Source organism: Staurois parvus, unplaced genomic scaffold (assembly GCF_062004578.1).
Source record: "Staurois parvus isolate SC_StPar_1 unplaced genomic scaffold, SC_StPar_1.0 ptg000681l, whole genome shotgun sequence".
NCBI lineage: Eukaryota > Metazoa > Chordata > Amphibia > Anura > Ranidae > Staurois > Staurois parvus.
In genome coordinates, this window is record NW_028318477.1 from 42,501 (window position 1) to 64,274 (window position 21,774).

Here is a 21,774-nt window from a genome sequence, read left to right on the forward strand (position 1 = left end):
TGGCCGGAATGAGCAAAGGTACGTTTGGAGAAGAAGGGGCACAGAATTTAATGAAAAGAACCTCTGTCCAACTGTTAAGCATGGGGTTGGATCAATCATGCTTTGGGGTTGTGTTGCAGCCAGTGGCACAGGGAACATCTCACGAGTAGAAGGAAAAATGGATTCAATAAAATTTCAGAAAATTTTGGATGGTAACTTGATGCCATCTGTGAAAAAGCTGAAGTTAAAGAGAGGATGGCTTCTACAAATGGATAATGATCCTAAACACACCTCGAAATCCACGGGGGATTACATCAAGAGGCGTAAACTGAAGGTTTTGCCATGACCTTCACAATCTCCTGACCTCAACATCATTGAAATTCTATGGATAGACCTTAAGAGCAGTGCGTGACAGACAGCCCAGAAATCTCAAAGAACTGGAAGACTTTTGTAAGGAAGAATGGGCAAAGATACCTCAAACAAGAATTGAAAGACTCTTGGCTGGCTACAAAAAGTGTTTACAAGCTGTGATACTTGCCAAAGGGGGCAGTACAAGATATTAACTCTGCAGGGGGCCCAAACTTTTGCAGACGCCATTTGTTTGTTTTCGGTTATTTTGAAAGTGTAAATGATGGAAATAAAATCTAACTTTTGTTGACATATTATAAGAATGTCTAATCTGTAATTTGATGCCTTTTGGAGATTTTTCCATCTTTCCTTGGCTTCTTTATGCACATTAATACAAATTTTTAGCTGGGGTGCCCAAACTTTCGATCCCCACTGTATATATATATTTATTACACACACATCAGTCTCTAACCCTCAAGGGGCGTACAATCTAAGGTCCCTAACTCACATTCGTACATACACATACTAGGGACAATGTAGACAGGAGCCAATTCACCTACCAGCATGTCTTTGGAGTGTGGGAGGAAACCGGAGTACCCGGAGGAAACCCACGCAGGCACAGGGAGAACATGCAAACTCCAGGCAGGAGGTGCTGTGGCTGGGATTCGAACCAAAAACCCCAGTACTGCCAGGCGGAAGTGCTAACCATTTAGCCACTGTGAAGATCTGTGAATCCGGTGTGAGACTTCCTGTAATAAAGACCGCTCACTGCTGCTCTCTCCTTGTGCAGGGGGACTGGTCTTGTCCCCACCTCCTCCTGTTCTCTTTAGTGGGTGGAGCCTGCCGGGCCCCTCCCACAGCCCTGCTCTCTCGGCTATGTACAGCACAGTGATGGTGTCAGTGCTACTTTTACAAGGTATTATCTTGCTTTGTAAATGTATTCGGTCCACACTAAGTGGATTTATATCTTTTGTGGTTATTGAGGAATATTTTTTTTATTTTTTTTGTTCCTGGAGTTCCGCTTTAAAATAATGATTTGGCAGAGGGACTGTTGAGCGATCGTTCATTAATGTGATTGGACATTTTCACCCATCCGGCGATTACCATGTTCATTATGAAGGTGTGAGACTGAGTGAGTGGACAAATGTTGGAAAATGTTTACTATTTTCTGTGTCAGATATCGAACTAATCACTGGATGAATCGGGTTGATAGGTGTATGGCCGGCACTGGACTGACATGTCTTCTATGGCTTATTGTCCGACAACTTCAAGTTAAAGCAGAACTCCGAGCTAATATAAAAGCACCCCCCGTAGATCAGGAGTCTCCAGTACGAGGGTCACAGTGTATACTTGACAGATGTTCGGGGCCAAAAAGTCAGTTTTAGAAATGAATAATAAATGAATGAATATATTTCACTTGGATTTTTTTGGAAATCGGCTATATATGATTCAAAATAAAAGACCGAGAACTTTAATAAGGTCCCTCCGTATATCAGAGTGCTCCCTGCATCGGGGTTCCCTTTAGGGCCCCCCCCCCCACTTTAGAGTCTACTTTGGGAACTTCCCTTTCGTCAGTCCCCCCTCCCCTTACATTAGCGTGCTACTTACATCAGGGTCCCCCCCCCCCCTTACTTTAGAGTCCACCTTGGGAGTCCTTCTTACATCAGAGTCCACCTTAAGAACTTCCCTTGCCTCAGGTTCTCCATCAGAGTCCTCCTACATCAAAGTCGCCATCAGATTCCCCTTACATCAGCATCCACATTTTGAGTCTTCAAACGAGGGCTCTGACGGTGACCTCAGGTTGGAAGGGGGGGAAAGTGTCCGGACTGGAAGGGGGTGAAAGCGCCCGGACCGGAAGGGGGTGAAAGCGCCCGGACCGGAAGGGGGTGAAAGCGCCCGGACCGGAAGGGGGTGAAAGCGCCCGGACCGGAAGGGGGGGAAAGCGCCCGGACCGGAAGGGGGGGAAAGCGTTCGGACAGGAAGGGGGTGAAAGTGTCCGGACTGGAAGGGGTTAAAGAATCTTCTGTGTGAACCATATGGGATGCATGCATGTATGTCTGGTGCCATCACATGTCCTCCATGTGCAGCTTAGTAAACCAGAGTATTAGGGAGGCAGTTATATAAAAAGTTCACATAGCTATTCGTCCAGAAAAACTGCTGGCACATTCGTTCTGTGAAATGGGGCAAAACCCATCGTTCTCCTTCTTTCTTCTTTACAGATTGAATGTTATTCATTCTTAAAAAGTAGTGTGGGAAAATACCGCATTAGGCCACTAGATGGAGCTGACAAATGTAATCCTGTGATTATCAGCTCCACCTAGTGGCCATAATGTAGTGTCTTCCTGAAATACCTCAATCAGGAAACTACTGCGTTATGGCCACTAGATGGAGCAGAAGATCCAAATTCCTGATCCGCAGCTCCATCTAGTGGCTGCAATGCAGTACTTTCTAAACCACTCTGTTTTTGAGAACAATGAATAACATTCAACCTATGTAGAAGTAAAAAGAGAACATTGGATTTTGGGCCATTTGCAAAGAATGAATGTACCAGTAGTTTCATTGGATGAATAGCTATGCAAACTCTTTTTGTATAAATACACACTTTAATAATGGCCTTCGGTTGGTATCTTGTAACACAATGGAGCTGCTGTCCAGATCTTTTCCTTCAGCAGTCATCTACCTGCAAGTCAGGTCCAGCTGTGATAGTAACAGGTGCCCATCACATTTGTATGTTGTATGTCCCTCTGTATTTCTTCTACTCATGTGTTGCTGAGCACTCAGGGTACATTATATGGCAAAACGTATGTGGACACCTGACTGGATCCAGCTACACTATATGACCAAAGGATCTCCTCCAAATGAGCAAGTTTAGGCGTCTCCAGTGAGGGGACTGTTGATGCTACATCATACAAAGGCACTGTAGACGATGGAGGACTTCCAACCTTGTGGTAACAGTTTGGTGAAGACCCTTTTATGTTCCAGCATGACTGTGTCTCTGTGTACAAAGCTAGCTCCATAAATACATGGTGTGACCAGTTTGGTGTGGAGGAACTCAAGTGGCCTGCATAGATCCCTGACCTCAACCCTACTGAACACCTTTGGGATGAATTGGAAAGCAGATGGAGTGTCAGGTCTGACTCTTCAGCATCAGAACCTGACCTCACCAATGGTGGCCAGTTCCATAAAGACATAACTTGACCAGTTTGGTGTGGAAGAACTCCAGTTTCATGCAGAGCCTTGACTTCAACCCTACTGAACATCTTTGGAGTGAATTGGAAAGCTAATGGTCAGCCAGGTCCTCTCCTCCAGTATCGGAATCCAACCTCACAAATGTTGGCCAGTTCCATGAAGACAATACGTGACTAGTTTGGTGTAGAGGAACTCCAATGTCCTGCACAGAACCCTGATGTCAACCCTACTGAACATTTTTTGGGATGGATTGGAACTCCAATGGTGAGCCATGTGTTCTCATCCAACGTCAGTATCTGACCTCAGAAATGGTGGCCAGCTCCATGAAGACATGGTTTGACCAGTTTGGTGTGAAGGAAATCCAGTGTCCTGCACAGAGCCGTGACTTGAACTATACTGATTACCTTTGGAATTAAATGGAAAGCTGAGGGTCAGCCAGGTCTTCTTCAGCATCAGAACATGACCTCAAATGGTGGCCAGCTCCATGAAGACATGGTTTTGACCGGAGTGGTGTGGAGGAAATCAGGTGCCCTGCACAGAACCCTGACATGAACCCTACTGAACACCTTTGGGATGGATTGGAACTCCAGTGGTGAGCCAGGTCTTCTCAACCAATATCAGTACCTGACCTCACAAATGGGCACAAACTCCCACAAGCACCCTCCAAAGTCTTGTGGAAAGTCTTTCCAGAAGGGAGGCTGCTGAAGCCACAAAGGGAGCAACTCCATATTAATGGCCATGTAGGGCCAACTCCATATTAATGGCCATGTAGGGCCAACTCCATATTAATGGCCATGTAGGGCCAACTCCATATTAATGGCTACGTAGAGTCAACTCCATATTAATGGACATGGTTTTGGATTGGGATGTCCAACAAGCTCATAGAGCTTCATGTTCAGGGATCTACAAACGTTTAGCCATATTGTATCTTCTTCTTTCTCTGTGTGTGTTACATTCATTATAAAAACGAGTTCCTCTTTGATATTCCTATTACTCACTGTTATATGTTGGTCTTTTCATCAGATTTTTTTGTTTTTGCTCATTTGGAGCAGTTTCTGCTCGTTGGTGAGGCTCTGCAGCTTTGCTCCACTATTCTGCATCAGCTAACATACTGCCTTTTTTCCCCCTCTTTCTGAAGATTTATAGTCCTTTTTAAAGCTGATCTCCGGGATATGCAAATATTGTCTAAATATATTCTTGAATCTCAGTGTGCTTTGTGTATTTCTTCCAGATCTGTGCATTAATCCAGTGTGAGACTTCCTGGAATAAAGACCGATCACTGCTGCTCCCTCTCCTTGTACAGAGTGACTGGTCTTGTCTCCGCCCCCCTCCTGTAGTTTTCTGTGGCAGCCTTAGTGGATGGAGCCTGGTGGACACTGACCACAGCTCTGCCCTCCTGATGTGCAGGGTGACTGATCTTGTCTCCGCCCCTCCTGTAGTTTTCTGTAGCAGCCTTAGTGGGTGGAGCCTGGTGGACACTGACCACAGCGCTGCTCTTTCTCCTTGTGCAGGGTGACTGGTCTTGTCTCCGCCCCCCTCCTGTAGTTTTCTGTGGCAGCCTTAGTGGGTGGAGCCTGGTGGGCACTGACCACAGCTCTGCCCTCCTGCTTGTGCAGGGTGACTGGTCTTGTCTCCGCCCCTCCTGTAGTTTTCTGTAGCAGCCTTAGTGGGTGGAGCCTGGTGGACACTGACCACAGCTCTGCCCTCCTCCTTGTGCAGGGCGACTGGTCTTGTCTCCCCCTCCCGTCCTGTATTTTTCTGTGGCAGCCTTAGTGGGTGGAGCCTGGTGGACACTGACCACAGCGCTGCTCTTTCTCCTTGTGCAGGGTGACTGGTCTTGTCTCCGCCCCTCCTGTAGTTTTCTGTAGCAGCCTTACTGGGTGGAGCCTAGTGAACACTAACCACAGCTATACCCTCCTGCTTGTGCAGGGTGACTGGTCTTGTCTCCGCCCCTCCTGTAGTTTTCTGTAGCAGCCTTAGTGGGTGGAGCCTAGTGAACACTAACCACAGCTCTACCCTCCTGCTTGTGCAGGGTGACTGATCTTGTCTCCGCCCCCCTTCTGTAGTTTTCTGTGGCAATCTGTAGTGGGTGGGGACTGCTGGTCTCCTCCCACAGCTCTGCTCTCTGCTATGTACAGCACAGTGATGATGTCATGGGTCATCTGGGTTTGCAACGGTATTTTATGCACACGGAGGACGAATATATTTAGATAAAATTTTTTGTGCCCGGAGTTCAGCTTTAGAGTGCTGTAAGTGATGAATGCTGATTTCTATGTTGTATAATAAAACTTTCTGTTCTTTTACTCCATTTCCACTTGTTATTTAATTGGAGATGTACATTGTTGCCTTGTACTGTTTGTAGACATCAGCCGAGCGATGGGTCGATGAGTTCACCCCCCTAGAGAAAGACTTTCAGAACGCCAAGGCTGCTGTAGAGGTAATTGCTAAGTTGTTTGTTCTCTTTCAATATCATGTCTATATTTATACAGTCATGGCCAAAAATCTTGCCCCCCCCTCCCCTGTCAGTAACGCACCCTTTCACCCAGAAAATTGTTTCAATTACAATTGTTTTGGCATTCTCGTGTTTATTTCTTTTGAAAAAAGACACAAAAAAGTGGAGAAACAAAAAGCCAAATCTGACATATTCCACGCAAAACCCCCAAAAAGGACTGGACAAAATTGGCACCTTTTCAAAAGAAATAATTGCATTCCAGGTCTGTGATGCTCCCGTAATTTGTCATTAAACTCCCCGTATCCATGACCAGGCGCTGACAATATAGAGATCACATCAGCAACCAGGTAAAAGGGTGGAAAAATGGCCTCCACCTTTCTGTTGCGTGTCTCTGTGTGCCGCATGGAGAAGAGAAAGAGCAGCAAAGAATTGTCTGAGGATTGGAGAACAAAAATTGTGGAAAAGCATGGACAATCTCAGGGTTACAAGTCCATCTCCAGAGATCATAATGTTCCTGTGTCCACTGTGTGCAACATTGTCAAGAAGTTTACAGCCCATGGCACTGCAGCCAATCTCCCTGGACGTGGACGAAAGAGTAAAAATTATCAGATTGGAACAAAGGATTGTTGGAAGGGTGGATAAAGCACCTCAACTTCCAGACAAATCCAAGCTGACCTTCAGGCACGGGGTACACCTGTGTCCACTCGCACTATACGTCGCCATCTGAATGAAAAGGGACTCCATGGTAGGAGACCCAGGAGGACCCCACTGCTGACACAGAAAAATGGGAGGAGACCCAGGAGGACCCCACCGCCGACACAGAAATATGGGAGGAGACCCAGGAGGACCCCACTGCTGACACAGAAATATGGTGGGAGACCCAGGAGGACCCCACTGCTGACACAGAAATATGGTGGGAGACCCAGGAGGACCCCACTGCTGACACAGAAATATGGTGGGAGACCCAGGAGGACCCCACTGCTGACACAGAAATATGGTGGGAGACCCAGGAGGACCCCACTGCTGACACAGAAATATGGTAGGAGACCCAGGAGGACCCCACCGCTGACACAGGAATATGGTAGGAGACCCAGGAGGACCCCACCGCTGACACAGAAATATGGTAGGAGACCCAGGAGGACCCCACCGCTGACACAGAAATATGGTAGGAGACCCAGGAGGACCCCACCGCTGACACAGGAATATGGTAGGAGACCCAGGAGGACCCCACCGCTGACACAGGAATATGGTAGGAGACCCAGGAGGACCCCACCGCTGACACAGAAATACGGGAGGAGACCCAGGAGGAGCCCACTGCTGACACAGGAATATGGTGGGAGACCCAGGAGGACCCCACCGCTGACACAGAAATACGGGAGGAGACCCAGGAGGAGCCCACTGCTGACACAGAAATATGGTAGGAGACCCAGGAGGACTCCACTGCTGAGACAGAAATATTGTAGGAGACCCAGGAGGACCCCACTGCTGACACAGAAATATGGTGGGAGACCCAGGAGGACCCCACTGCTGACACAGAAATATGGTGGGAGACCCAGGAGGACCCCACTGCTGACACAGAGACATAAAAAGCCAGATTGGAGTTTGCCAAAACTTACCTGAGGAAGCCAAAATCCTTTTGGGGGAATGTGCTGTGGGCAGACGAAACAAAATGGCAGCTTTTTGGTAAAGCCCATCATTCTACTGTTTTCAGAGAAAGCAATGAAACCTTTACAGAAAATAATCCAGTCCCTACTGTCACACATAGTGGGGGGTCACTGTTGTTTTGGGGTTGCTTTGCTGCTTCAGGCACTGGATGTCTTGGACGTGTGCATGGCAATATCAAATCTGAAGACTACCAAATAATTCTGGGGTGCAATGTAGGGCCCGGTGTCAGAAAGTTGGGTCTCCGTCAGAGGTCATGGGTCTTCCAGCAGGACAATCACCCAAAGCACACGGCAAAGAGCCCCCAGAAATGGTTTCAGACAAAGCGCTGGAGAGGACTGAACTGTCCAGCAATGAGTCCAGATCTCAATCCCATAGAGCTCCTGTGGAGAGATCTCAGACCAGCAGTTGGGAAAAGGAACCTTCCAATATTAGAGACCCGGAGCAGTTGGCGGAAGAAGAGCGATCCAAAATTCCAGTAGAGAGGTGGAAGAAACTCATTGATGGTTACAGGAAGCCATTGACTTCACCTATTTTTTCCAAGAGGTGTGCCACCAAATATTACATTGAAGGTGCCAATAATTTTGTCCAGTCCATCTTGGTGGTTTTGGGTGGAATGTGTCAGACTTGTGTTGTTTTATTTTTTGAAGTGCGTTATCTGATAGAAATGCAGGGGGGGGGCGGAAATCTCTCTCTCTCTCCTCCCCCCCCCGAGATATAAGATGCTGATGGGTGAATGATCCGACCAGACTTCAATTTATAGCTGAATGATCTCTGTGACACCGGGTCTCTTTTGAACAGGCAGACACGGATTTCTGGGACAAGTTGCAGGAAGAGTGGGAGGAGATGGCGAAGCGGGACGCAGAGGCTCATCCATGGCTCTCCGACTTCCAGGACCTGACCGCCAAATCCTATGACAAGGTGATGAGCGTTTTGTGTGTATTAGTCCAGGCTGCTCTCCCCCAACCTGTACACTTGTCTGGGTGCAAGGCTAGAAGTGCCTGCTACAAATAGAGAGCCTGATATTGGTATGAAATATTTATTGCATAAAATACAAACAACGCTTTTCGGGGCAAGGGCCCCCTTCTTCAGGGCTTAAATGTCGAAATGAAAGTAGTCGGCCATTTTCATTTCCAGGCGGATGAGGTGATATCTCAGCTTTTTTTTTTTTGTGCATTAAAATAGGCATAGGAAATGAATTCCATCCAGGTTGCTTTAAAATTCCTACTTTGAAACCCCGAGAAAGGGGGGAGCACTTACCTGAAACCAGAGGCGTAACTAGAACCTTCAGGGTCCTGGTGCAAGAAACCATGAAGGGTCCCCTGACACCCCCCCCCCCCCCCCCCTGCCTATGCCTTTCTCTCTGAGCCTGGAGCCCTTCCCACTGATCCCAGGACCCTTTACTGCTGTTGTGGAACTCTTTATCACAGTCCCACAATGACCCGGAGGGGGCAGTGTGATGGGGGGGGAAGTATGATGGGGGGTGGACACTGTGACAGGAGGGGGGCAGTATGAGGAAAAACATCCTGACAGGAGAGGGGCAGTATGATGGAGGGGGGCACTGTGACAGCAGGGGGGGAATTATGAGGAGGGGGGCATCATGAGTGGGGGCAGTGTGACAGGAGGGGAGCAGTATGATTAGGGGGGGCACTGGGACAGGAGGGGGGCAATATGAGGGAGGGCATCCTGACAGGAGCGGAGCAGTATGATGGGGGGGCACTGTGACAGGAGGGGGGAAGTGTGACAGGAAGGGGGCAGTAAAAAGGAGGACATCCTGACAGAAGAAGGCAGTATGAGTGGGGGCAGTGTGACAGGAGGGGGGCAGTATGAGGGGGGACATCCTGACAGAAGGGGGGCAGTATGAGTGGGGGCAGTGTGACAGGAGGGGGGGGGGCAGTATGAGGGAGGACATCCTGACAGGAGGAGGGCAATATGAGTGGGGGCAGTGTGACAGGAGGGGGGCAGTATGAGTGAGGAAACCCTGACAGGAGGGGGGGCAGTATGAGTGGGGTCAGTGTGACAGGAGGGGGGGGCAGTATGAGGGGGGACATCCTGACAGAAGGGGGGCAGTATGAGTGGGGGCAGTGTGACAGGAGGGGGGGGCAGTATGAGGGAGGACATCCTGACAGGAGGGGGCCGGTGTGACAGGAGGGGAGGCAGTATGAGTGGGAGCAGTGTGACAGGAGGGGGGGGCAGTATATCGGGGAGGGGCAGTATGAGGGAGGACATCCTGACAGGAGGAGGGCAATATGAGTGGGGGCAGTGTGACAGGAGGGGGGGGGGCAGTATGAGTGGGAGACATCCTGACAGGAGGGGGGTAGTGTGACAGGAGGGGGGGCAGTATGAGTGGGGGAAGTGTGACAGGAGGGGGGCAGTATGAGGGGGGACATCCTGACAGGAGGGGGCAGTACAACAGTAGGACATCTGGACACACTATACCGGCTCCGGTGCTGGGCACCGAGTATTGGACTCCGGAATCTGCTGTGGCAATGAATATGCAGCCTGGGCCAGGGAGCATTTCTCTTGCCTTACCCAGGAGCAGGAGCATCTTCAAGGCAAGAAATGGGAGTTGGCAGTCTAACGTCACATCGTGGCTCATGGCTGTTGGAAATGGCTAGCACCAGGCTGGATAGGAGGGGTGGCATATGGAAGAACCGATCTCCATTTTATTCTCCTGGCTCCTGCAGGACTTGCAACGCAGGGAATTACTTCTTCTATCTGCCTCCCTCCTGTCCAGATGTAGACGGGGAAGCCGCACAGGCCCCCTTGAGTCACTGCCTGAAACATGTTGGCTGTTTTTATTCACTAAACGTTTCACCTATCGGACTGTTTGTAGCAGGTGCTCCTAATCTTATACCCAAAAACAGGTTATCGGGTGATTCATTCACCACTATCAGAGAGGTAGGAGCCTATGATCAGGTCACTTCTCACCACACCTTGACTGTAGATCATCCGTTCTCAGCTAGGGTTCCTCCAGAGTTTGTGAAGGGTTCCTTGAGCTGTGGCTGATTGAACTCCTAGTTAATGGTGTTTACATAGTTCAGAGGCCAACACAGCTTGGCAGAACCAGCATCATGACACCAATTATCTTTTATAGCTGTGTGTAAGGAGCATTCTTCCCACTGACCCCCAATGTAAGGAGCATTCTTCCCACTTACCCCCAATGTAAGGGGCATTCTTCCCACTGACCCCCAATGTAAGGGACATTCTTCCCACTGACCCCCAATGTAAGGGACATTCTTCCCACTGACCCCCAATGTAAGGGACATTCTTCTCACTTACCCCCAATGTAAGGAACATTCTTCTCACTTGCCCCCAATGTAAGGGGCATTCTTCCCACTGACCCCCAATGTAAGGGACATTCTTCCCACTGACCCCCAATGTAAGGGACATTCTTCCCACTGACCCCCAATGTAAGGGACATTCTTCCCACTGACCCCCAATGTAAGGGACATTCTTCCCACTGACCCCCAATGTAAGGGGCATTCTTCCCACTGACCCCCAATGTAAGGGGCATTCTTCCCACTGACCCCCAATGTAAGGGGCATTCTTCCCACTGACCCCCAATGTAAGGGGCATTCTTCCCACTGACCCCCAATGTAAGGAGCATTCTTCCCACTGACCACCAATGTAAGGGGCATTCTTCCCACTGACCACCAATGTAAGGGGCATTCTTCCCACTGATCCCCAATGTAAGGGGCATTCTTCCCACTGATCCCCAATGTAAGGGGCATTCTTCCCACTGATCCCCAATGTAAGGGACATTCTTCCCACTGATCACCAATGTAAGGGACATTCTTCCCACTGACCCCCAATGTAAGGGACATTCTTCCCACTGACCCCCAATGTAAGGGACATTCTTCCCACTTATCCCCAATGTAAGGGACATTCTTCCCACTGATCACCAATGTAAGGGACATTCTTCCCACTTACCCCCAATGTAAGGCACATTCTTCCCACTGACCTCCAATGTAAGGGACATTCTTCCCTCTTACCCCCAATGTAAGGGACATTCTTCCCACTGACCTCCAATGTAAGGGACATTCTTCCCACTGACCTCCAATGTAAGGGACATTCTTCCCGCTTACCCCCAATGTAAGGAACATTCTTCCCGCTTACCCCCAATGTAAGGGACATTCTTCCCACTGATCCCAAATGTAAGGGGCAGTCTTCCCACTGACCCCCAATGTAAGGGGCATTCTTCCCACTGACCCCCAATGTAAGGGGCATTCTTCCCACTGACCCCCAATGTAAGGGGCATTCTTCCCACTGACCCCCAATGTAAGGGGCATTCTTCCCACTGACCCCCAATGTAAGGGGCATTCTTCCCACTGACCCCCAATGTAAGGGACATTCTTCCCACTGACCCCCAATGTAAGGGACATTCTTCCCACTGACCCCCAATGTAAGGGACATTCTTCCCACTGACCCCCAATGTAAGGGACATTCTTCCCACTGACCTACAATGTAAGGGACATTCTTCCCACTGGCCACCAGTGTAAGGAGCATTCTTCCCACTGATCACCAATGTAAGGGGCATTCTTCCCACTGATCACCAATGTAAGGGGCATTCTTCCCACTGGCCACCAATGTAAGGAGCATTCTTCCCACTGACCCCCAATGTAAGGGACATTCTTCCCACTGATCACCAATGTAAGGGACATTCTTCCCACTGACCACCAATGTAAGGGACATTCTTCCCACTGACCCCCAATGTAAGGGACATTCTTCCCACTGACCTCCAATGTAAGGGGCATTCTTCCCACTGACCACCAATGTAAGGGGCATTCTTCCCACTGACCCCCAATGTAAGGGACATTCTTCCCACTGACCTCCAATGTAAGGGGCATTCTTCCCACTGACCACCAATGTAAGGGACATTCTTCCCACTGACCCCCAATGTAAGGGACATTCTTCCCACTGACCTCCAATGTAAGGGGCATTCTTCCCACTGACCCCCAATGTAAGGGACATTCTTCCCACTGACCCCCAATGTAAGGGACATTCTTCCCACTGACCCCAATGTAAGGGACATTCTTCCCACTGACCCCCAATGTAAGGGGCATTCTTCCCACTGACCCCCAATGTAAGGGGCATTCTTCCCACTGACCCCCAATGTAAGGGACATTCTTCCCACTGACCCCCAATGTAAGGGACATTCTTCTCACTGACCACCAATGTCAGGGGCATTTTTCCCACTGGCCACCAGTGTAAGGAGCATTCTTCCCACTGATCACCAATGTAAGGGGCATTCTTCCCACTGATCACCAATGTAAGGAGCATTCTTCCCACTGACCCCCAATGTAAGGAGCATTCTTCCCACTGACCCCCAATGTAAGGGACATTCTTCCCACTGACCCCCAATGTAAGGGACATTCTTCCCACTGACCTCCAATGTAAGGGGCATTCTTCCCACTGACCCCCAATGTAAGGGACATTCTTCCCACTGACCCCCAATGTAAGGGACATTCTTCCCACTGACCCCCAATGTAAGGGACATTCTTCCCACTGACCCCCAATGTAAGGGACATTCTTCCCACTGACCCCCAATGTAAGGGACATTCTTCCCACTGACCCCCAATGTAAGGGACTTTCTTCCCACTGACCACCAATGTAAGGGACATTCTTCCCACTGACCACCAATGTAAGGGACATTCTTCCCACTGACCACCAATGTAAGGGACATTCTTCCCACTGACCACCAATGTAAGGGACATTCTTCCCACTGACCACCAATGTAAGGGACATTCTTCCCACTGACCACCAATGTAAGGGACATTCTTCCCACTGACCACCAATGTAAGGGACATTCTTCCCACTGATCACCAATGTAAGGGACATTCTTCCCACTGATCACCAATGTAAGGGACATTCTTCCCACTGACCACCAATGTAAGGGACATTCTTCCCACTGACCACCAATGTAAGGGACATTATTTCTCTCTCACATCATCTTCTTTCTCAGGGATATATCTTTGATGCTGACAATCCTTTCTCTGAAGTGGACCAGCCATTTGAAGAAGGTCTGAAACGCCTTCGGGAAGGAGACCTCCCCAGCGCAGTCAGGTGCTTTGAGACAGCGGTGCAGAGAGACCCCAAACACATGGAGGTAAGAGGAGAAATGCGGCGTCTGATATAAAGGCGTGCAACAGATGACAGCAATGTTTAGATTGGGAGAAGGCCTAATGCTTCTCATGGGTCAGGGACCACCAGTCCAGGCATGTTTGGGGGGGGGGGGGGGTGAATGATGCAGTCAGAAAACTGGACCATGGTCCCCTACTGTGGTCTGTGATTTCATTTGCTGGTCACTGCTATGTCCTCTAGTGATAGAGGAGCCGGTGGGAGGAACCACTGAGTGCAGCTGGGATCCAGGAAGTCTCAGATTCTGAGCCCAGGTTCACACTGATGCGGTGCGGAATTTGCAGCGTTTTCTGTGCGAATTCCGCACCGCATCAAAATCGCACCCCGTTCATGCGAACCGCTGAAGGTGTGTATGTTAACAACACCCTGAAATCGGTCCACAAAACGCGGTGCGATGTGCAGAATTGGATTGCATACGTGTGACTACCCATGCGATCCGATTCAAGTGTGAAGCCAAAAAAGGGTCCTGCACGTTTTTGGTGCGGTGCATTTAGAGCCGTACAAAATGTACGGCTCCAATCGCACCGCACACAAATCGCATGTGATTTGCACAGGAATGCGGTGCGGTTCCCGTGCGAATCACATGCGATATACCGCACCGCATTAATGTTTACCCCGCCTGAAGGTTGTTCAGTAGTGGTATCTAGGTTGGTGGTGGGAGGGGCATACAGTTGCTCGGCTTCAAAAATGAAACCACGTCGCATTCGGTTGGCAGTACCGCCTCCAGACGTGACACATTTAAGTGAATGGGGCACACGGTTGTGGTGTGGTGGGCCTGTATTTTTTTTTTTTTTTTGTTAAAACAGGTGGTGAGGTGGTGACCTATAACCACACTGTGTTTTTAAAACCCCCCTCTAAAAAGAGATTCACCCCAGATTACTTTTCAGAGGGGTGGCAAGGGTTGTTGCATGTGAGAATGAGCTCTAAAGAGACACCGTCGCCGAACCATTCGGTTCAACAACAATCTTCCCATAAAACCCACTCTTGTGTACACATCCAAAAGCCCCAAGGCTCCCACTGGGTGCCGCCATCTTGGTTGACTTCAGCAGCCCCAGTGCTGTCACTTAAGGCTGGCCATACATGGGTCAAAATTTTTCGTATGAAAATCGGACGTAAGAATAATCGGCCGATTTTTGCTCTGTTATTGGGTCAATGGCACCGGCCGATTTTCGTGGTTCCTCCCCTTTTCGGTGATCGGGCATGTTGGAAAATTTTTGAAAAACGACCGATTTTCGACTCGATGGTCAAATCGTACGATCGGTTTTCCAAAAAGAATATGCGCGAGCCGTAACCTGGAAGGAACAGAAGTTTCGCCTGTTATATGGGCTGAACTTTATGACTTGGTCGGCTGATTTTTGTGGTTTCTCCCTTTTGGTGATCGGGCGTGTTGGAAAATTTGTGAAAAACGACCGATTTTCGACTGGATGGTCAAATCGTACGATCGTTTTTCCGAAAAGAATATGCGTATGAGCTGCGACCTGGAAGGAACAGAAGTTTCGCCTGTTATAGGGGGAGAACTTTATGACTCGCTCAGCCGATTTTCAAAATCATTGATGGCGACCATCAGATTACTGAACGAACGTTTTCGATTTTCGGACAAAAAATCGTTCGCAATTCGAACCGTGTATGGCCTGCTTAAAGTAGAATCCTGGGATAAACTTAACTGTAAAAATGTCCCCTCCCTCCTTCCAACACCTATGTTGACTAATCTGTGTAGGAAAGATAAATATATATATATATATATATATATATATATATATATATACACACACATACATACATACACCTATGTTCAGTCCCGTCACATGATCCCCTTTCAGCCAGTGGAGGCAGCAGGGGAGAGGAGAGAGCGCTCCGCCATCAGCTGGTAAAGCCTGGGAGCAGTGACATCACCCCTAGGCTCCTATGGCCCATCTATTGTTGCCTTTCCCTCCTCCCCCCTGCAGCCACCTATGAGAGCCGGATCATGTGACCGGATGGAAGGGAGATGAGAGTAGGTAAATATATACAATTTTCTTATAGAGGTAAGTCAGCATAGGTGTTAGGAGGGGGGGAGGGGACAGTTTTTTAAGATTGGGTTTGTTTCAGGATTCCTAGGTGACCATAGTATTCCCTCTTGGTTGTGTAGGGAGGTGAGGGAAGCGTCAAAGGAGCTGGGCCAGCACAGACATAAATGAGAAATTTCCAGAAGAGGAAAGGGCTATGATGTGCAAGGGGAGGAGGTATGTGCTAGGGAGGTGAGCAAACCTTACCCCAGCTCAATTGCTATATTCAAAGTTCAAAGGCCGGAGAACAGTGCTCTGGCTTGGGCGTTCAACTCCCAAAGCAATCAATCTATAGCATTTATATAAGGAGAACTCTTCACAATAGATTTTTTGTTGGCTACATATAAAATGATACTGTGTATAAAATGATACTGTGTATAAAATGATACTGTGTATAAAATGATACTGTGTATAAAATGATACTGTGTATAAAAATCTAACGCATTTCGGCTAATGCAGCCTTCCTTCCTCACGGTATGCTCAGAATGGGCTATGTGTGTACAGAAAGGGGGTCAGTGAGAATGTAACGCCTGTACCTGTTCTTCCTCCACTAGGCCTGGCAGTATTTGGGCACCACTCAGGCAGAAAATGAACAGGAACTGGCAGCGATCAGCGCCCTGCGTAGGTGAGGTGTCCCCTCCTGGTATGGGCTTCCCCTGGCAGTCTTGTTGTGGCCGCTCACCATGTCTGTTTTCTGTCTAAGGTGCCTGGAGTTACGGCCGGACAATCTGAATGCGTTGATGGCTCTGGCGGTGAGTTTCACCAACGAATGCCTCCAGCAGCAGGCCTGTGAGACGCTGCGGGAATGGATCAAGCACAACCCGAAATACAGCCACCTGATGAAAGAAGAGGGCGCTGGGAATGAGGCCAGAAAACGATCGCTGGGCACACTGCTGTCAGAGTGAGTGTATACCGCTGGTTGTTACAGGGGCAACACACCCGAAATGTATTACTTCTGGTTTTAGGGGTCCTGTGTTGGCAGAACCTCAGAATAGGAGTTCCCAGCTGCACCTACCTTCCTTGCTATTTATGGTAATTGGAAGGGGGAAGAGCACTGCGCTGCATGTTACGTGTTACTGCCCTCTGGACTCTGTTACTTACTACTAACCCCTGCATGGTGTGTTATTTACTCCTCACCTCTGCAATACTACTGACCTCTACGTTACCCCTTAACTCTGCTTTATTACTGAAAGCACTCCTGACCTCTACTTCACTTACTATTGACTGCTGCACTCTGCATTACTCCAGACCTCTGAAATACTTCTGACCCTTGCACTCTACGTTACCACTGACTTCTTTGTTGCTCTTGACCTCTGAACTCTGCTTTACTTACTACTGACCACTGCACTCTGTGTTACTTCTGACCTCTGAACTCGGAGATGCTTACCACTGACCAATGCAGTCTGTGTTACTCAACCTATGAATTTTGCGATAGTTACTGCTGACCCCTGTACTGTTATTGCTTACTGCGCAACGGATCAAATTTAAAATCCTAACACTGACGTACAAAGCTGTCCACCATACTGCCCCGAACTACATCACTGACCTAATATCCAAGTACCGCCCAACACGCACACTCCGCTCCTCACAAGACCTCCTTCTCTCTAGTTCCCTGGTCTCCTCCTCCCATGCCCGCCTCCAGGACTTCTCCAGGGTGTCACCCATCCTCTGGAACTCCCTTCCCCAACCCATCAGATTATCACCTACTCTCCTCTCCTTTAGGCGCACCCTGAAAACCCATCTCTTCAGGGAAGCCTACCCCACCCCCTGCTAACTTGCCGACCTCCTCCACTCTTCCTACCACTCCATCCCCCACAGCTATCTCCTCCTGTGCCACCACCCCCTCCCTCCTAGATTGTAAGCTCCAAAGAGCAGGGCCCTCGATCCCCTCATGTTTTGCATTGTATTGGTATTGTTCTGTCACATGTTCTGTCCCCCTCTGTAATGTACAGCGCTGAGCGAACTATTGGCGCTTTATAAATACTGTATAATAATAATAATAATAATAATTTCTTGTGTTACTCTTGAACTCTAATTTACTTACTACTGACAACTGCACTATGTGCTACTCGTGACCTCTGAGATACTAATGACCAGTGCACTATGCTTTACTCCTGACCTCTACTTCACTTACTATTGACTGCTGCACTCTGCATTACTCCAGACCTCTAAAGTCTGCCATACTTACGCCTGACCTCTGAACTTACTACTGACCACTGCACTGTGCGGTACTGCTGACCTCTGAACTGTGCTTCACTTTCTACTAACTGCTGCACTCTTGTTACTCCTGACCCCTGCACTTTGTGTTGTTCCTGACCTCTGAACCCTGAGATACTTGCTACTGATCACTGCAATTTGTGTTACTCCTAACCTCTGGGATACTTACTACTGACCCCTGCACTCTGCATTAGGGTTGCACCGATGCATGTTTTTTTTTTACCGGTGAGTTTAAGTACTGTTGCTTGTACTCAAGTACTTGCCGATACCAATAACTGATACCTTTTGGGGTGCGATTTGAGCCCCTACGAAATGAACGGGCTCAAATCACACTGCAAAGAACTGCAAGTGATTTGAACAGGAATGCGGTGCGATTCCTGTCCGAATTGCATGCGGTTTCCCTCACTGCTCCTGTGTGAACCGTCTGAACTATGACAAGCTTGGGTTCATACAGGAGCGGTGCAGGAAACCGCATGGAATTCGGACAGGAATCGCACCACACATTGTACAAATGCTTAGTATTGGCACCGATAACTGTATAGGTGCAACCCTACTCTGCGTTACTCCCGACCTCGGAATTCTGCGATCCTTACTACTGATTGCTGCACTCCGCATTACTCCTGACCTCTGAACTCTGCTATACTAACTCCTGACCCCTGCACTCTGCATTACTGCTTTCCCTCTGTGTTACTCCTGACCTCTGAAGTCTGCTTTACTTACTACTGACCGCTGCACTCTGTATTACTCTTGACCTGTGAAATCTGTGATACTTACTCCCGACCCCTGAACTCTGCATTACTACTTACCTCTGAGTTACTTCTGACCTCTGAACTGTGCTCACTTACTCCTGACCTCTGAACTCTGCATTACTACTTACCTCGGAGTTACTCCTGGCCTCTGAACTGTGCTCACTTATTCCTGACCTCCGCTTACTACTTACCTCTGAGTTACTCCTGACCTCTGAACTGTGCTCACTCCTGACCTCTGAATTACTACTTATCTCTGCATTACTACTTACCTCTGAGTTAATCCTGACCTCTGAACTGTGCTCACTTACTCCTGACCTCTGCACTCTGCATTACTACTTACCTCGGAGTTACTCCTGACCTCTGAACTGTGCTCACTTATGCTTGACCTCTGCTTACTACTTACCTGAGTTACTCCTGACCTCTGAGCTGTGCTTCACTTACTCCTGACCTCTGAGCTGTGCTTCACTTACTCCTGACCTCTGAACTGTGCTTACTTGCTGCTGAGCCCTGCACTCTGCGTCACCGCTGAGCCCCGCACTCTGCGTTGCTCCTGACTTTTAAACTCTTAAGTTACTTACTCCTGACCCCTGCATTCAGTGTTGCCTTCTATTGACCCTTGAACCCTTCCTTCTTTTTAATGGCTTTTGTTGGTTTATCTCCCGGCAAGGTGCCATCATGTTGCTCAGGTAGATCTCCACCTCTCCAGGATTGCCTCCTCTGCTGTGTTACCTGTTAAAATTCTGCACCTCATTGGAGTGCTTTGTGCTTTCAGCTCCCTGTTTTCTGAGGTCCGGGAGCTGTTCCTGTCAGCCGTACGCATGGACCCAACACAAGTAGACCCCGATGTCCAGTGCGGTCTGGGAGTGCTGTTCAATCTGAGCGGGGAGTATCAGAAAGCCGTGGATTGTTTCACTGCCGCCCTGAGCCAAAAACCAGATGTGAGTGCGGTCTGGGGGGGATTGGGGGGTTGGATATTTAAAGCTGCGATCTGTTCTTAATCATCTGAGAATTCCCAGCAATGTGTTCCTTCCTCTGCTCTGACGTCGCTGTCCTTTTCTTCTGTAGGACTATCTGCTATGGAACAAACTGGGCGCCACCCTGGCAAACGGCAATGACAGCGAGGCTGCGGTGGAGGCTTACCGAAGGGCGCTTCAGCTGCAACCTGGGTTCATACGCTCCCGATACAACCTGGGCATTGCCTGCATTAATCTAGGAGCCCACAGGTGAGGGTCACCTTGCTCATTTAAAAAAAAAAAAAAGCAACAGGTTCTCTTTAACTGTTTCTCTCCCGGGGCAGTTTTATTTTTAAAATATGCATTTTTTGTTGTTGTTGGGGATTACCGTAAAACCCCCAAACAATTCTATATTTTCTAAAAGCAGCAGAGGCCCCGGAGAATAAAATTCTGGTAGTTACAATTTTTATTATGTTACATGAGTATTGCACAACTGTGTATCAAATGCATATTTTTAAGAAAAAAAAATACACTGAATGAAATTTAATGGCACACGAACACAATTTAATGCCCATTTGTTTGGTAAAGTATAAATTATTGGGGTTACATCGAGTAAATAGATACCAAACATGTCAAGATTTAAAATTGCATACTTCTGTGAAAAGCCAAAAAAAAAAAAAAACCCAATGGTATAATGTTATCCAATCCCCGATGTAGAGAACCTGACACCGACCAACACCAGACCACCTCCCCCCCAACCCCCCCCCCCCCCCCCGGAGGGAGCCTGACAGTGACCAACAACACCCCTGCCCCATCATCACCCCCCCCCCCCCTTCCCGAGAGCGCCTTTCACTAATACCCACCTCCCTGGCGACAGAGACACTCACCCCTACAGCTCTGGATATCCCCGGGAATAACCGTCAGCAGCCTCTCTCTGATTCCGTCTGGTCCCAATGCTGCATATGTCCCTTCTTCCAATGAGCAGTGCTGCCCCCCTAAAAAAAAAAAAAAAAGCCACCCTAGGCAAATGCCTTGTTTGCCTTGTGGTAAATACGTCCCTGCTTACATGTATGTGTATGCCGTACGCTATGCATTTGAGTGTGTGAGAGGGGTGCTTGCAAAAACACACACACACACACACACACACACACACACACACACACACACACACACACACACACACACACACACACACACACACACACACACACACACACACACACACACACACACACACACACACACACACACACACACACTTTTTCAATATACACTTTATTTTTTTTAAACTTTATTGCTATTACAAGAGAGCTAGCACAAGCCCCCTATGTGACAGATGGACAGGAGACAGGTACTCTTTAGGGAGACCATGACCTCCAATGTCTCCCCTGCCCTCCACTGGAGCTAATCAAGCACAGATCATACTTGATTAGCTGCATCCTTGGCTACACTAGCCAAGGGATGACAGCTGTGAACAAAGGTACTTCAATAGCGCTGTCAATTTACGCAGCGCTTTACATATATATTGTACATTCACATCAGTCCCTAACCCTCAAGGGGTGTACAATCTAAGGTCCCTAACTCACATTCACACATACACATACTAGGGACAATTTAGACAGGAGCCAATTCACCTACCAGCATGTCTTTGGAGTGTGGGAGGAAACCGAAGGACCCGGAGGAAACCCACACAGGTACAGGGAGAACATGCAAACTCCAGGCAGGTGGTGCCTTGGTTTTACATTTATATTGTACATTCACATCAGTCCCCGCCCCCGAGGAGCGTACAATCTAAGGTCCCTAACTCACATTCATACATACACATACTAGGGACAATTTAGACAGGAGCCAATTCACCTACCAGCATGTCTTTGGAGTGTGGGAGGAAACCGGAGGACCCGGAGGAAACCCCACGAGGGCACAGGGAGAACATGCAAACTCCAGGCAGGTGGTGCCGTGGCTGGGGTTTGAACAAACGACCCGAGTACCGCCAGGCAAAAGTGCTAACCGTTTAGCCACTGTGCTGCCCATGTTGTTTT

The 21,774-nt window shown here is 48.7% G+C and overlaps 1 protein-coding gene across 2 annotated transcripts in view; it reads left to right on the forward strand.

Moving 5' to 3' along the window:
* PEX5 (peroxisomal biogenesis factor 5) overlaps positions 1–21,774 on the forward strand; it is a 52,041-nt gene that overhangs the window by 19,136 nt on the left and 11,131 nt on the right. For both annotated transcript variants that reach the window (XM_089652331.1, XM_089652332.1), the window contains 7 exons: positions 5,879–5,953; positions 8,432–8,551; positions 13,596–13,739; positions 16,371–16,441; positions 16,520–16,717; positions 19,555–19,720; positions 19,848–20,005. In XM_089652331.1, the coding sequence (XP_089508457.1) occupies positions 5,879–5,953; positions 8,432–8,551; positions 13,596–13,739; positions 16,371–16,441; positions 16,520–16,717; positions 19,555–19,720; positions 19,848–20,005 (932 nt within the window). The remainder of the gene's footprint in view (positions 1–5,878; positions 5,954–8,431; positions 8,552–13,595; positions 13,740–16,370; positions 16,442–16,519; positions 16,718–19,554; positions 19,721–19,847; positions 20,006–21,774) is intronic.